The sequence below is a fragment of the Ixodes scapularis genome, unplaced genomic scaffold (genome assembly GCF_016920785.2).
Source record: "Ixodes scapularis isolate PalLabHiFi unplaced genomic scaffold, ASM1692078v2 PGA_scaffold10__122_contigs__length_95168666, whole genome shotgun sequence".
Lineage (NCBI taxonomy): Eukaryota > Metazoa > Arthropoda > Arachnida > Ixodida > Ixodidae > Ixodes > Ixodes scapularis.
Genome location: NW_024609836.1, coordinates 48,405,618 through 48,422,726, shown reverse-complemented (window position 1 = coordinate 48,422,726; position 17,109 = coordinate 48,405,618). Strand labels below are relative to the sequence as shown.

Genomic DNA, 17,109 nt, shown 5'->3' with positions numbered 1-17,109 from the left:
TCTCGTGGATCAACCATAGAGGGATCAACATTTTAATGGATGGATAAATAAATAACGGCTCTGATAAATAACTACAGCTAACGTTTTGAACTGGGTGGCGTGTTGCGTTACCTATGATCTAATCAATATTTACCTTTTTTTTTTTTTTTTATGACGAGGTCCTTCTAAACTTCTTGCACCAGGACGGCAGTGTTGGCAGTGTTACGAAGGTTACGAAGTAAAGCGATCAAAGCGTGTGAAAAGCACGACCGGTGGGTTACCGAAGGCGAGACAAGAATACACAAACGTTAGGAAAATAGAAATAACCAAGCAGAGGTTATCTGGCTGCTGACATAAATTTTAAAAATATATACATCAAAACTATATTAAAAATATAGTTTTGATGAAGCATTTAGGATAGATGGCGCAAGTTGCCACATCTTCACAGCATAATAAATTTACGTCCATTCATCCATCCATCCATCCATTAAATCGTCGCTTCCCGTGCGCTCGTGCAGCGCCTGCCCGTGCTTTCGAAAACATGGCCGAAGGTAAGTGAAATGCGGCGAGCAGAGTCTGTGCTCGGTGTTTCTTTTAACCACTTCAACATAAAGCAATGGTCTAACATGATGGAGAGGACTCAATAATGCAGCAGAATCATTCCACTTCCCCGCCGTCTTTCTCTATGAACCGAAAAACAGATACTGTGGCGAGCTAATCCACTCACGATAAGAAATGGCCGACAGCACATTTTTTTTCAGCGTCTAATCTTTGTTATAAGCGGGCAAAGGGATAGAAACAAACCCTAAATTATCGAGAAAAATGCAGAAATCGGGCACGCCATGTCGTGCTTACGCTTCTTTTTGCAGACGAGAACAACGCTGCCACCAAGGCTGAAGTCACCGAAGACGTACGCGCCGCCACAGACACAGTAGCCGCCGGCGCTACAGACAACGCTCAGGTTAGTAAGCTTGGGGTAGCGAACTCTGCTTTCTTGCGAGTTTAAGGTCGTTAGTCGAACTTTTCTGACTAGTTGCGTCGTGTTCTCGTTTTTGTTTTACCTGGGGGGTGGGGGAAACCTGGAAAAGGACTCGACCAAGGCCACATCCGACAAGGAGAACATCGCCGCTAGTCTACCCAAAAAGTCGAAGATGGACTCGGATTTCCATTCCTTACCGACGAGGCAGTACTTGGATCAGACGGTGGTGCCGATCTTGCTACAGGCGCTCTCCACTCTGGCTAAGGAAAGGTGGGTAGTGGACTCCTTTGGCGTTCTCCTGGGATTTTGGTTTCCGTCTTCCGGCTTCTTAATTTTACTCTACTTCTGCCCAAGTAATTGCCGCAAGTAATTGCCGACGAGCACAGGCCTGCATCGTCTGCTTCCAGACCATCTAGTATTGAGGTCTACCCATTATCCTTTCAATCAAAGCCAATCGGACCTTGGCGTCATTCTGACGTCACCGCCACTCTTGCGTAAGAAGCACGCGACTTGCTCTCTGCATAGAAAATTTCTCTTATCTGTGCAAGATGGCAGCCTAGACTGGCCTTAGTTGGCAAAGCCAGAGCGTCAGATATCACCCCAGCAGCAGTACCAGCAGACGACTCGCTCTCTGCATAGGAAATTTCTCTTATCTGTGCAAGATAGTAACCTAGACAAGACTTGGTGGGCATGTGCATAGGAAATTTCTCTTATCTGTGCAAGATAGTAACCTAGACAAGACTTGGTGGGCAAAGCCTGAGCGTCAGATATCACTCCAGCAGCAGTGCCATAATGGCGTCACGCATGCAAGTCAACGGATGACATCCAATGTCTGATATTATGCTCAGATAATTATAAGATGGCCAACCACTGAGCTCTAGCTTTGCCTATTACTCTGCGGTTGGCTTTTAGGTTTCGAGTCGTACGCCGACACTATATGTTGTTTGTATTTCCCATGACCACGATTAGAGGTCATGGGAAATACTGAAATATTACGTCCTACGGCTGCACCTGCAAAAGTAAACGGCCCGAAACGGATGTAGCAGGCCCGTAGCCAAAAGGGGGGGGGGGGGGGGGGGGGGGGGAAGGAAGGAAGGAAGGAAGGAAGGGAGGGAGGGAGGGGGGGCCATGGGGCTTGGGCCCTTTCCCCCCTTTGAAATTTTCCATTTTGCTGGGACCTCCTCTCCCCCTTCCTCTCATACAGCATTTTGTCATGGGCAAGTCAAAAGATTGTCGAAAGGTCAAACGTGCACGTCCCTCCCTGCTACTGTTTACTCGAAGTTCTGGGTTCAAATCCTCTCGGGGTTGCAACCTTTTTATTGCTTAACTCTGTTTTATTAGAATTGTAATCTGCCAATCAGGTTCCGCAACGAATGCGAGCCGCGGCGGGACGAGGCGCATAGTTGCGATTGTTACTAAGCAGCAGAAGACCTAAAATGTGTTTAAAACCGAAACTGTACCACAGTCGCATGATGTAGTGACAAACATTCGTAAAAGAATGAGTGTAAACTGTTAAGTGTTTTTATTGCACCCAATTTATTATTTGTGGATTAAATGAACTTGAATATCTGTCCCAACTTTTTGCATAGCTATCATGGCATTTTTTCTGCTCATACTGGCAAGGTGTGTCGCATGGTCGTTTCAGTCGGTCCAAAAAACACAATTTTTTTACACGGCTTATAAAATGCAGGTACAATATTTTGCCGCACTACTTGGGAATCAAGATCTTTGTGGCTTAATGATTACAAAAAAAATTAAGATCTGGCCGATACATTTTCTTTTTATTGCTTCTTTAAAAAAAAAAAAAAAAAAGCTAAAACTTATTTACAAAAAAAACAGGAATTGTGGCATATTTTTATCTCATGAATCTGAACATTACGTTTGTTTCCCCCGAAGATGTAACTAAACGCAAGAAAACACTGAAAACCTCTGACCAGTCATGACGTCATACTAGGATATTTGGGCCGCCAAGCACATGTCGCTCGTGTGGGCAGTGCGTGCAATAGCAAGCTTGCCAAATATATTTTTCCGCATTGACACCAGTCGCGACGTCAGACCTTTTTGAAAATAGCAAAAGTCAGCGTGCATAGCTCTGACAGGCGCTGAAGATGCGCGAGAGCAGAGATTTTGATAACTTCTCTAACATGACATCACGCCCCGAGAGCCCAACTACCCAAAACAAATTTGCGACTCGAAATTTGTTTTCTTTCCGCCCGAAAACTGCCAATCAAGAACTGGCCGTTTTGAGTCGCGCTCACCCTCTTCTTTATGGTCACGAGTCGTTTTCCTCAACCTTTCGGGCTTAAGCTATCCGGCCCCCACCCACACTCAAACGAGTTTGAGACCCCAGACCTACAAGATGTGCAGTTCGTAAAATATGAACCCGATGTTGTTTCTTGGTCACTACAAATGGCTTATTGCATATAACAAATTTCAAAACTGTAGTTTTACCTTGTACCAACTCCTGCTACTTATTCCCTTTGCAGGCCGCCAAACCCGATTGAGTACCTGGCCAACTACCTGATCCGAAACAAGACGCAGTTTGAGCATGGCAGCCAGTCCGTCAACGGACAGAACTGACGCGAAGAGAAATATATATATTTTTTACAGCATTTATTTACATGCGTCGCAAAGACACGAAATGAAAACACCAACATGAGAAACAATTTTTTTTTTTCACGCTCCCACCAATATTCTGGCAGATGGGAGTTCTGTTTAGGCAGCCCGGCTTATTTATGGTGGCATTGCACTGAAATGGCAAATGAGCTGCACCTAACTCGAGCATCCACAATCGAAGATGCGACGTCGTAGGAAATGTGTCGCTTTTTCTTGCGTATGTTCGACGTTTATTCGTGCTTTGAACTTTCTTTGAGCTCTGTACACATGGTCCGTCTTTCTTTTTAGCATGTAGATAAGTTTGCTACCTTTTCTTTTTGTTTAATAAATATTATAGCTTGCACAAACAGTCAAATTTGAAAGCACCTCAGGTCATGCATTTTGTTTTTTCGAGGTAATTTTTTTTGTGTGCGTGTGTGTGGCACCGTTCGAAGGAGAAACGGTGAAAAACGTGTCACTTGCATTTTTCTGTGTACAAAAAAAAAATAAGAAAAGAACATTGTTAGCCACCTGACGGAGTGGAGAGGAAAATGAAAGTGTAATGTTTTATCGATGTGTCACCTGTAGGCGTTTAGGAGATGGGGAAAGTTATAGAGTGGGCAAGACGTTACTTCTTGGTGCAGTGAATTGCAAACAATAAAAAAACTGAAGTAAAGGCGTGCATTTCTCGCTTTGCTAACGATCGCACGGGCGACACGTTTATTCAATTCTTCGGAGCTGTACAAATCTTGTGCTGCACGGCGCTTCGTCAGAAAACTGCAAGGAAAGAAAAAATGTGATTTTAACGCTTAAAGGGGTGCTCCAGCAATGTTTTCTTATGGTTACCGATTTACCTCAAAAGTGGCTCAATACACTGACAGAAAACATGACTGTACCAATCCCCCAAGTATTGAGTGAAAGAAAAAAAAAATTTGCAAAGTCATTGAGTTTTTGCATTCCATTATTGTTTGTCAAACCGAGAGCCCCTCTGGCAACTCTGAATGAAGTGTGCCGACCGAAATGGTACAAAGTGGGCAGTTGACCACGTTCCCAACCAATTACAAGATGTTTCATCGTCAGAAAAGAATGTTTGGAAGCTCATTGACAGGGAAGCAGGCAGAAACTTACTTGCGGTTTTCTCAAAAAGCTATTTTGAATATCAAGACAATAATTAGCATGCTGTGAAGACTGACACCCGGCTATTCAGAAAATGCAATTTGTTTGGGTAGCTGGAAAAAAAAAAAAGTCCGGAGCTCCCCTTTAACATGCACTAAACCATTCACTGCCACGTGCAAGCCTGGCTTCAATAAAAATTACCATTTTTGACAAGAAAATTTGACAGAAGAGGTGAACTTCATGCCAAAGGAGACATTGCAACATTTCCACGTCTGAAATATGAATGAAAAATTAATTTGTATAAAGAAGCCTCCGAACTCCAGGAAAAATAATATTTTTCTTTTGTGAAAAAATAAATTTTATTTTTGCCGACATGTTCTAAATTTCTGGAATTTGCAGAAACCCGTGTAGTTAAGACACTGAAAAAACTTGTGTACCACACAAATTTAGGTGGGTGCCTAATTCCTTAATATGCCCTATCTTGCAGTTAAATACAAGCATTGAAGGACGCCATTTTGAGTCCAAATAGGAGCCCAAGACGAAGGGACTTTGATATTTCTTAATTTTTTTTAGTCAACTTGGGGTTGAGTGTTAGCTAAAATACTTTTTTCGTTTGTTCCCATAGAACTAATAATTGCATTGCATCCATTAAATTTTTAAAACTTCATTTTGTTGGTTTTTATATAACTAACAAATTCTCCAGTTTATGCAGGAATTGCCTTATCGAGAGCCAGAAAAAGCAATGTGGGCGTCGAGGCTTGGAACTTTCAAAATAGCCAAAAGTTCAACCCACATCTGTTCAACATATCAAAAAGTCAGAAAAAAACTTTTCGTTGCTGGTGAGAAATTATTTTTCAAAGATGGGCCTCTCCGACCCTACATCCAGGCACCCGCCTCGTAGATGACGCACGCTGGCGTTCGCCAACGAAGCGTCACGGGTGCGAAATGCCACCAAAAGGTCTTCAAAGCTCTCCCGGAAACACGTTTTGTTTACCTGATGTGTACGTTATCCTGACTTTCAAGCATCCATATCCTGATACTGGCTTCTTAATTTTACTGTACTTCTGCCCATATAATTGCCGACGAGCACAGGCCTGCGTCCTCTGCTTCCAGAGTTTGGGAATGCATACTGCACGTCAAAACAAAAACAGTTCAGACCGGATAGCTTTTCACCATTGCGAAATGGTAACGGTGATGTCGCTTTTCCATTGAGCTTAAATGTATTCGGTAGAATATGTGTGCTACCAAAAAGGAGTGTAATGATGGAAAAAGCATTTCACTCTGGCAGATGCCTCACACCCCTGAGGTCACGTACATGTGCAGTATTTTAGGCTCCAAAATACACTGGGGGCCAACAGAACATGTCTCGAATTCTGAACTCCCTAGTATTTTTGGAGGAAGTGTGTTTGATGAAAAGTGGGCATTGCACAGGTGTCGTCTGCTCCATCGGAGCGGCAGGCTCGGCGGACGTTAGGTGAGGTAACAACCGTCGTTGTAAGTCTGCTTAATAAACAAATTGTTGATTAACATTTTAAATGACGGTTTTATGGCGGATGTCGCAATTCCAATATCGACGCCAACTACTATCGGAGGTTTGAACAATTTACAAAATTTGCAAAAAGGTAATAGTTTCTTAGATATTCATCGATCAGTTTTCGCATTTTTACTCCCGATTTCAATATTGCCGCAAGCCCCGCCCACAATGACGCACAGAAAAGTGACAGTCGTTTCCGTGACCCGTTGCTATCTCAACAGCGCGTTCTTGGTGGTTCACCTACGAACTTCAATACATCTTGGTTCTATACATATTTACGTTCAATGGTGAAGCGACATCACTGTTATCATTTTGCATAGGTGAGGAGCTATCCGGTCCGAATTTTTTTTTACATCTGGACGTACCACAGACAAGGTCGACATGCAGTATGCATTTCCAAACTGAGGAAGCAGACGATGATGAAGGCCTGCGCTCGTCGGCGGTTACCTGCGCAGTAGAGTGAAATTAAGACGCCAGTGTCATTATGTAAGGTAAAAAAAATACGGATGCGTGGATGTCAAGATAACGTCTACTTCAACTAAATAAAGAGTATTTTCAGAAGAGAGTTGAAGACCTAGCGGCAGCTTTTCGCACTGTCGACATCTCGTCGGCGAACGCCGGCGTGCGTCGCCTAAGAGGCGGATGCGTGGATGCACGGTCGGAGAGGCTCATCTTTGAAAAATAATTTCTCGGCAACAACAAAAAGCACTTTTCCATTTTTTTGCTATGTTGAAGAAGTGAGGTGGATTGAACTTTTGGCTATTTTGAAAGTGGCGGGCACCGCTGCCCTCATTGCTTTTTCTGGCTCTCAATAAGGCCGTTTTGTCATAAACTGGAGATGTTGTCATTTAATTAAAATGCAACAAAATGAGGCTTTGGACATTTAACACATGCAATTCAATTATTAGTTCCCTGGGAACAAATAAAAAAAGTATTGTGGATAACACACAACTCCAAGTTGACTAAAAAAAATAAAGAAATGTCATGAAGTCTTTTCATTTTGGAGCTCCTATTTGGACTCAAAATGGCATCTTTCAGTGTTTGTATTTTACTGTAAGATGGGCATGTTGTTAAGTAACTAGGTACTAACCTAAATTAGTGTGGTGCGCAGCCATTTTTCACAATTTTTTTTTAGCTACACGGGTTTTATACAAATCCCAGAAATTTAGATCACCAAAAATAATATTTATTTTTTCACAAAAGAAAAAGGATACTTTTTTTTTTTTAGCTCAGAGGCTTCTTTATCCAAATTAATTTTTTTGTATATATCCCAGACATAGAAAAATTGCCGCGTCTCTTTTGGCATGGAATGACCCTCCTGTCAATGGTTGAAAAAACCCCGAGACTGCGGGTAATCGACACAACACTAAAAAGTCTCTACACTAAAACACACACACAACACTAAAAAGTCTCTTAAAAAGTCTACACTAAAAAGCCTCCTGTCAAACTTTTTTTTTTTTTGTGAGGGGGGGGGGGGGGGGGGCGTAGTGCATTTGGTGAATCGGCGCTCAACCTCAACATAGTGATGTCGACGCCTCTGCAAGCGTAGCAGGCTGCGACAGCACCGCTCTCCGGCTGCTTAATTTTGGTTCGAAGCTGTATACAAGAGCGACCTTTTCGCACCTTAGTGCCCCCTTCTGATTTTTTATTAAAAAATTCCCATCGTGGCTAGGCTGTACTGTACTGAGGTCGAGCATCCACTCTCCAAATACATTATGCCTCCAGAATTGAAATGCAAAATGTTAATCGAGACTTTTTACTGGGCTAACTAATTCATCCATTTTGCTTCTTTCCCAGTGGCCAGTAACTTGGCCAAGAGGCGGCTTGCCGGTGAATGCAGGTATCTCTCCCAGTGGCTAAAGCCACCGCAAAAGGGATTTTTGATCACATAACCAGCTTCATGAGGTCAAGGCGTCTATAAAAAAAAATGTCAACTATTTTCTGCTACACTAAAGAGACTAGCGTAGTGTAGTACTGCAGCTCAGCACTACTGCAAGAGCACGTGGCTTCGCCTTGTATCTCGTTTGCACGCGCTTTCGTGCAAAGGAGACGCCAAACGAAGCAACGCGCTTGTGCAAGTAGCTCCAATAGCATTGGAGCACATTGGAAGCTGCACCAGCCTGGATAATGCAGCACAAAGTAGTTGATGCTGAGACAGGCAGATGGCTGCCGCAAGTCCATCCTCAATCTGATTACTGAAATCTGCCTTTGCATGCACAAAGACGGTGCACACGCTTAAAATTCAAGTGAAATAAACCGCATTCGTGTACTTTAGAAACGGTGTGTAAAATGTTTTATGGGGAAAATTGCATCGAGCGAGAGGCCATAGAATGCGATGGGCAAGGCTTACACGGAATCGGGTGGAATGCTGGGTGCTTCCTACCCACGGACCTGGTCATGTGACCAGGTCCGTGGGTAGGAAGAATCCTTCTTGGGGTTATCTTAGCCTCCGGGAGAGAGAGCCTCATTCACCAGCAAACTGCCCGTGGGCTAAAAAAACTTTGATGCAAGTTCCTTTTTTTTTTTTTTCTTTTAAATTGACATTCTGGATTGATTAAAAGAAACGCTCTGTATAGACTTAAAAAAAAACCAATAAAGGGGCCGTACCGTCGTCGAACGACCCGTTTTCGTCGAAGTCCATGTCAAGCCACTTTTTGAAATACTGGCACGTGGCCGGGGACACCACGCCACCTTCGTAGCAATTCTGGATCACCTGCAGAAGCAACGTTTTCAAGGTTCTACAGCACCGCTACAATGTGCATTTCCAAGGCCGCTCCACAAACGTGTTTGAGTCCCGTCGACTGCGTCGCAACCCGTGCCCCCGCATACGCAGCAGCCGAATTGCTATGATTTTCCATCATCATCATTAAATTCTAATTTTCTCGCACCATTTAGACGCACAGCTACATGCTATAAACGTGGTTTTATATCTTTAAATAACATTGAGAACGCTGACTCGTGTTTCTGAAACGATTTATTCTCAAAAACAAACCATTTCAAACCGGAACCAAGTCGAAATATTGCGTCCCTGATTGGCTGCTGCCACTTCAAACGTGTCGGAGTTGCTTGTTTGTTTCTAGCCGAACTCTATCTCGGCAATTTGTGTTGCAGCGCGAGGGTCCAGGGAACAACTGGTCAGCAACTTCATTTAAGATGTAGGGAAAGCTAGGGAATAACTGGCCAGCAATAATGAAACAGCTGAGAAAGTTGCCCTGTCTGAAGCTGGCCTTACAGCGAGAGAACACTCCGGTACCATCTATCGCCATCCGCCAATCGCAAGCAGTACAAAGCTTTGTGGGAGGTGGTTTTCTTCGCCTTACGTTCTAACAGACCCAGATTGGACACGAGTGCTGCACAAGCGTTCGGCTAGGACCCGTGCTCAATACACGACGGCCCCAGCCGAACGCCGACGTGGCCCTCTGCGACTAATTCATGCCCCGCGCTGCCCTCCGGTGGGCCAGATTTGAAAATGCTGCCTGGCAGCTTCGTTATGCGGGGCGCAAATCGTCTGCTTCTTGCGCAGGAGTTGCAGTGACGTCATAACAAAGCCGAGCCCTGATTGGCTCTGATTGAAAGGGTAGTGCGTAGACTTCAATGCTAGATGCCTTGACGTCTCCCTGCTATTTTTTTCAATCAGCCAATAAGAGCTTGGCGTTCTGACCCCATTACAAGCCTTATGACAGAAGCAGACGAACTTGCGCTTCGCATTGGGAGGTGTTGGACGAAGCAGACGGCAGAAAGAAAGAGAAGACGCGATGCATGACAGAGAAAGACGGAAGCGCGAGGAACGAGGTGAGGCACCAAGGAGCAAGGGGCGTGCATGGAGACGTACGGGACACGTGCCGCAGGGCATCCGCATGATGCCGGCGCTTTCGACCAGCGGATCGACCGCCCGGTACAGGTTGACCACGTCCGCAGAGTCCGCCCCGGCCCCCTTGGAAGATGAGCCCATCCCTCCCGCCGAAACGACCGTCTTCTCGACTTTGCCGTCGTAGATGAGGGTGTTGAGGATGGTCTCAATGTCGTCCATGCTCAACTGGACCTGTGCGAGACGGGACGGGAATGTCATCTCGGGGATCTGTCGCATGCCATTTTACGAAACGGAAAGATACCGCCTAGAAGACCCGTGCCTTTCTCCCTCTAGCGTCGTCGCTAATGGATTCACGCGGCGCCAGCTGGCTCACCTCCACATCACTGCAAGCCCGTCTTGCATGCGACATCTTGCAACAAGCGCAATGCTGCTTTTTTTTTTTTTTTTTCATTGGAATGGAGTTTTGCAGGTTTATGCTTTACTTTTGACAGGCATGTGTATGAAACGGGGCGAACAACACTACTGTCAAGATCTGTTATAACAAAAACAACAGGAATCGGAAATCCCTTCGCTGTACCCGCTATTTCGTTATAACCGACTTCGGTTAACGAAGTGCAAAAGGGGGTGGGAAATCGTGGTCGCTTTGTTATGACCGACTTCATTACAACCGGTCTCGACAGTATAAAAAGTATTCACTGGGTGCCACATTTGAGGATGCTGTTTAAAGCATGTGCTCAGAATGAGCTCATATTAATAGGCTGCTAAGACCAGCAACCTTGATGGTGTGGAATGCACGTTGCAAAAGAACTGTGGATGTCACCGACCCCCCTGTTAGCCTGTCACCGACTATAGTAGAAACGGCCCCTCTTCCTGGAAGGATAGATTTACCAAATGGGTTTTAGAAGTTGGAGACAATCTGTTACATTTCATTCCAAAAGTTAGGTTTCTGGAAAACGTGACTGATGTGCCTATCTGACCCGCTCAAGATAAAGGTTTAGGTATGACTCGCTTCAGAAAAACTATATAGGTATATTGAAATACTCTGATTAGAGAAATTGTACCAGTTTGTAGTTGTCTCATCACTATCAGATGAAGACTGTTAAGTGTCCTAAGTTAGCAGTCATACTGTACTGGCCAAGTTAGCCTTTACAGGACTGAACCAGTGTTGCCAAATCTCAAGGCAAAACCAACTTTCTGCGGTATAAACATGCATGGCATCCAATTTGCTTTTCATAGGAACATTACCATTGAAACTTCAGATTGACAACTAAAGTCAGGTTTTGCATGTGTGTAACATTTTGTCATTGTTGCAATGTTCCTACTACATACATACATATGTATATATATATCAGTGGCATAACCAGGAATAATTTTTTTTTTTTTTTGGTGGGGGGGGGGGTTTGTTTCATCTTTAATATTCAATATACTTTGCACACTTATTTTCATTAGCCTAAAAAGAAAGCCTGTGAAACATAAAAAAAGACCACGTGACAACGTGCTCGCGTGTTGAGCTTGCAGCGCACTTAGATGTGCCCTGAAGGAACAAAGTTCTCCTTATCACTGGCGCGTTGTACAAGACAGGGGTTTGTGTTGTAGTCGTCCTCGACGATAACTGCGAGCATCTGCTGCTGCAAGGCTCTTTCTCGGACAGTGCACCAGTGATAGGGTGGACTTTATTCCTTCAGAGCACGTCTGACAGCACTGCAAGCACGACGTGCGGGCGCATTGTCAAGTGGTTCTTTTTTATATTTTGCAGGCTTTCTTTTTAGGCTCATAAAAAGAAGCACACAAAGTGTAAGGTATAGGAAACACCTTAATTATGTGTTTCTCAATGCGCTCTAAAACTTTCCAATACACACCTCGGTCTCTTAAATGAATCATTAAAACATTTGCTAATTAGTCTTAATAAACTAAATAACTAGGAGCACTAAAACATTTTTTGCACATTCCCAAAACGCTTTTTAACAACATACAGTTGGTTTCACTCTCGCAGAGTGCTCCGATTGTTTTGTAAAGTTTAGTACAAGTTATCTGGAACACCCTCTCTCTCTCTCTCTCTCTCTCTCTATATATATATATAGAGTGTTTTTTTTTTTATTACACATTTGTTTAAAAAAAAACGTGAAAGCTACACTAATGCCGTTTGTGCAGGTGGGTTATACGGCCAAACGGACATTATGTGGGTGGCTAATCTTTGCGATAAGTCGGCTAATTAATTAAAATTTATTAATTAACCTTCTAGCTCGTGGAAAAAGACACATGGTTTCAATTAGAAACTTTTAGAGCATCATCGAAAACCACTAAATCAACTATTTTTAGAAGGATATAACGCCGGGGAAGCATTTTACAGCGTTCTGTAAAAACGCTCCATTTGGACGCGTTTCTAGGTTTCGGTTTCTTATCGGAGCGAATCACTGTGCCCGTGGTCCTGCTCCCCAGTGGCCGAGACGCGCAACACACGTGCGCCGTACTTCCCTTCATTCTACGAGGGATGCGAGGAGGTGGTTTCGCGCCACGACCACCGGGGAGCAGGATCGCGGGCGCGTAGATGCACTCCGATAAGAAACCGAAATCTAGAAACGCGTCCAAATGGAACGTTTTTACAGAACGCTGTAGAATGCTGCCCCGGCGTTATATCCTGCTAAAAATAGTTGATTTAAGGGTTTTCGATGATGCTCAGCAAGTTTCTAATTGAAAACAAATGTTTACTTTCAGTAATTAAAACGTTAAATTACGAATTTTAATTAATTAGCCGACTTAACGCAAAGATTAGCCACCCACATAATGTCTGCCTGGCCGTATAACCCACCTGCACAAACTTTCTTGTGTAGCTTTCTTAGTATATTTAAACAAATGTGTAAGAATAAAAAAAAAAAAAACACCCTGTATATTTATATATACAGAATGCTTCTTTTTAAGACTAACAAATTGTTTAAAAAAGAGCCATAAAAGCTGCACTAATGCGGTTTGTCCAGGGGAGTTATACGGCCAGTCTCATTTCGCACTCCCGTGGGGATATGAGTTCATTTCCTGTTTAATGTTGTGTTTGTCTCTCCGACTAATATGTCCAAAAACTGCTCTCTAACATAGCCAGTGTGATAGATATGCTCCACCTCATTTACACCTCAATGCCTCCCTGTGCCTGCCATGCTCCAATGTTTCTACTGCAGATGAATTAGTACCCAGTAGGCTCGTAACAACTTATGGCCAACAGATCCAGAGGAAGGCAAGCCGGCTGACCTTGCTGATGCCGAGCTCCATGATGAAGTTCCACACCTCTTTGGAAGAGGCAAAGGAGGCGTTCTTCTCCAGCATGGGATCCTTGCTTGTCTCCCTGGCCACTGTCAGCTGGGCACAAGGACAAGACGAAGAACAGACACCATTAGGCAATGCTCTAAAACGCGCTCCAACAAGCGACCTTCATTGCACTGCCCTCGGAACTCGAGCTTTTATGGGCGACTGCCGACGACTTGCCTTCTTTTGCAGAAACCGGTGGCACTGCTGATTGAGGACTTCGACAAATTCGGACTCAAAGTCTTGATCGCTGTACCAGGCACCCCCGGTGATAGAACGGTCTGGTTCAAGGTTGAACAGCATGTAGACTTTTTTCTTGGAAGCCTTGGATGGAGAAAAAAAAGGAAAGGGATTGAACCCTAAACACTTATAGCTGAGGGTGCTGTTTCTGCATCTGTGTTCTGTTTCTGTACAGGAGTAGTTTGAAAGCTTTTTTTTAATTGGCATACAGCTGTGATCCTGAACGAAGCAGGTAAGAATTTTGGCGTAGTATCCAGAATGTTTGTACTATTCAAATTTCATATAATTTACTGGAGAGGCATCATTCAGGATGAGCAGGCACTGTGTGGGACCTGTACCAAGAATACCTCATACATAGTATTAAGATTGTTATGTACTTCGGGGTTAGGTTATAACATAACACTTTATTAACTAAAAACAAGCGGCCGGAATAACAGCAGCCTTCCATCCCCGCGGTTCCAGAGTTGGCCCTCCTCTGACGATAGTTTCTTAGCCTTCCCCGACACAGTCGTTACAGAGCGGGTCGGCAGCACCATCTAGTGAAGGCGTACAGATACACAGCAGAGAACATACAGAATCATGCAGTAAATTAAATTTTGCGTAAATACCCATGAGAAGCAAGTGTCGCACAACTGAAGGCTATAGCTCTAGAATAGGATCTCTCAACAAAAGAAGTAAAAAAAGTAAAATGAAACTTCATTATATATATATATATATATAACTGCTCAAATTAATTAACAAGAATAGATATCTGAAGAAATCCCCCATTATATTGAGTGGGAGTGATCATGTTCATTCAGTGTTCATCTTTTTTTCAAAGTACAGTGATTCCTTTTGTGCATTCGAGCAGCACCCGCCCAGAACAGGTACAAGCACCAAAATGTACCGATTTCTTCCAAGCAAAAACACAAAACATCGGGCGTCCCTATTGTAGCCCTTGCTGTTACTGTACTACGAGAATCCAGTCAACCTCTAACATGTAACCGAAGTTGCAATGCAAAACAAATATTACCTATGCTATGCGGAAAGCAAGTTGTCTGCTTCTTGCGCAGGGGTTGCGGCGACGTCAGAACGACGCCGAGCTCCAATTGGCTTCCATTAGGAGTGTAGTGGGTAGACCTCAATGCTAGATGCCTTGAGCTCTACTCATTGCTTTTTCAATCAGCCAATAAGAGCTCGACGTTCTGACATCATCGCAAACCCTGTTCCCTAAGAAGCAAACAGAATTACGCACCGCACACTCCGCCTCGCCGCAACTTGGCCAACGGTGAAGGCTGTGGTCCCGGTGAACCAATCAGCACGTCGGAGGGAGGCACGTGAGTATGCTGCATCTCACTAGTTGCGCCAAGTTCTGTAGGAGCCACGGCCAAGATAGAGAGGAAAGCCGCTTCGCTAAGAATTTTAAGTGACACGCTAATTTCCGAGGGGGATAAAAGCGACGTCTGCGACACACCCAAGAAGGTCTTGGGAAGAAGGGAGTTCCTCCTTCCCCTTTTCTCAATTACATGGGTTACACTCACACTCCCGTGCCTGTCGTAAGGGTCACCACATGCTTTGCCTGCATCATTCCGACTTGCTCGGTGGGTGGGGGGTCGTAGCATTTGCTCTTTGCCAAGTTACGGTGAAACAAAGTATAGGAAATGAACGCGCGGAGGCTCCTCACCGAGACAGACTTGACGGCTTTGATGAGTTTCTTGCTCTGCAAGTTCTTCAGAATCTTGTTGAGCGAGGTGAGCACCAGGCCACTCTTCATGCGGATGTCGCGGATCCAGATGCCTGCAACGACAGGCTGCTGGAGATACAACAATGACTTGCACTCTTTCGTGTTTGTCGTCCCTCGATTGTCACCTTCGACGTCAAAGAACGGGACCGGTGTGGTCAAAATGAGCCGAGACAAGACATTGGGAGAGTTTCGTAAAAACGAGCATTGCTAGCATTGGCGACGCCTACTTTTGCAAGTACTTAGGGCAAGATTCCGTCTGTTCGATTCAAGCAAACAGAACAAAGACAGTGGAGAAACAGAGGCTCTCCTTAGGTGCTTGAAGTTTTGTGATGGGTGCAGAAGGTGAGGCTTATCTCGTTATGCAGTCTATTTAATATACCGTACGAGTTGGTAATTTTCCATGGAGACGCAACTAAATGGTAGAACTATATGTACCCCCCCCCCCCCCCCCCCCCCCCTTCGTAATGCATTCTCAATGTTCCTACAGTTGCAGAGAAATACTCCTGTGCTACCCATTCTATATGCCTAAGATGACATTCTCGTTGCCCAGACATCCCACCTACCATTGCAACCGGTTGTCGGTGCTACTGCGGAGAAAAGCTGAACTGAATTTGTCAAGTGCGTGTACTATCATCAAGATGCTTTGTTCCTTTGTGTGATATTACCTTTGTTTCCAGCCTCCTCCACAATCTTGTAGACGACCTTCTCTTCCCTGTCGGAGCCCTTGCATTTCCTTGGAACGAAAAAAAAAAAAAAAAATGCAGACAAATGAGTGTGTGTGTGTGTGGGGGGGGGGGGGGGGGGGGGGGGGGAGGAGGAGGGCCAATTGTGTACGCACACAAGGCGCATCTGTCAATGGCTCAACAAATGAGTGATTGCAGTGTGTCTGTATGAATTGAGCCGACGTCTTACTTGTCTGCTTCCGGGTCCTTCAGTCTGTACAGTAGTTGATTCTTCTGCTTGAGGATTTCTATTTTGCCCTGAAAGTTAAGAAAGATGCGAGTGAATGACCCTCGTCTCTTAGCGTTTTAATTATTTATATATTTTCGGTAGCTGCGAAATCCTACCTGTCCCAACAACTTGTTGAATGCCTCCGCCCTTATGACGGGTTCCACATTGGGGATGTGTAGTTGGACGATTTTGTCCGTGATTCCCGCTGGGTTGGCATTGCAAAGCTCGATTATTCTGCGAAACACGCAAACATAACATTGTACACGACAAGACACGTAAGACTCCCAGTCAGCTGTTGAGCTCGACTGGCCAAATGTCAGAGATCTCAAATGTATTACGAATGAAATTAAGAAATAACTGTCCAAAACATCGCTAGATACAAATATGTTGCTTGCTCGGGTAACTTAACAGATGACAGATATGCAAGCATCGTTTCACGACCACGACCGGCTTTTTATCGACATGCAGTGCTCTGGACTTCATGTTCTTCGCAGATTCTCCACTACTGAATGAGTTTTCTGTCATGCGGAACCTGAGCCATGCTTACTTTTGTTCGACGTCGGCGGAATCAAGTTTTTCCACTTTGACTTCGACGGCACTTGCCATGTTTCGATCTTCGTAAGCTATGGAAGCAAACGCGTGGATTTTGCTTTCGAAATACGATGCGCTCGTTCAGTCGATACGCGAACCGCCCGAACTGCCCGAACCACAGTGGGCCCGAACCACCCGAACAATCCCGTTCATAATGACGTCACAAAAAAAAAAAAAAAAAAAAATGGTAGGTGTGGATGGATCTATGGGATGGTTGATCTACTTTTGTCATCTAGAGTAGAATCAACAATAGAGAATCACGAGGCGCTCTCACTGTACTTATGTAAGGTTTTACG

General features: G+C 44.4%; 2 protein-coding genes across 2 annotated transcripts; one reads left to right on the top strand and one right to left on the bottom strand.

Annotated features, from left to right (window-relative positions):
- Nucleotides 1-192: 192 nt before the first annotated feature.
- Nucleotides 193-4,229, top strand: LOC8043907 (dosage compensation protein dpy-30). The gene is made up of 4 exons (XM_029991120.3): nt 193-530; nt 849-940; nt 1,068-1,228; nt 3,445-4,229. The coding sequence occupies exons 1-4, from the start codon at nt 401-403 to the stop codon at nt 3,536-3,538; spliced, it is 477 nt and encodes a 158-aa protein (XP_029846980.2). The 5' UTR covers nt 193-400; the 3' UTR covers nt 3,539-4,229.
- On the bottom strand, nt 4,226-16,977 carry LOC8043913 (DNA-directed RNA polymerase III subunit RPC6). The gene is made up of 10 exons (XM_029991119.3): nt 16,770-16,977; nt 16,339-16,456; nt 16,184-16,251; nt 15,937-16,004; nt 15,212-15,324; nt 13,489-13,632; nt 13,255-13,362; nt 10,036-10,245; nt 8,811-8,916; nt 4,226-4,330 (listed from the first exon to the last, which is right to left on the bottom strand). The coding sequence occupies exons 1-10, from the start codon at nt 16,826-16,828 to the stop codon at nt 4,323-4,325; spliced, it is 1,002 nt and encodes a 333-aa protein (XP_029846979.2). The 5' UTR covers nt 16,829-16,977; the 3' UTR covers nt 4,226-4,322.
- Nucleotides 16,978-17,109: the final 132 nt, after the last annotated feature.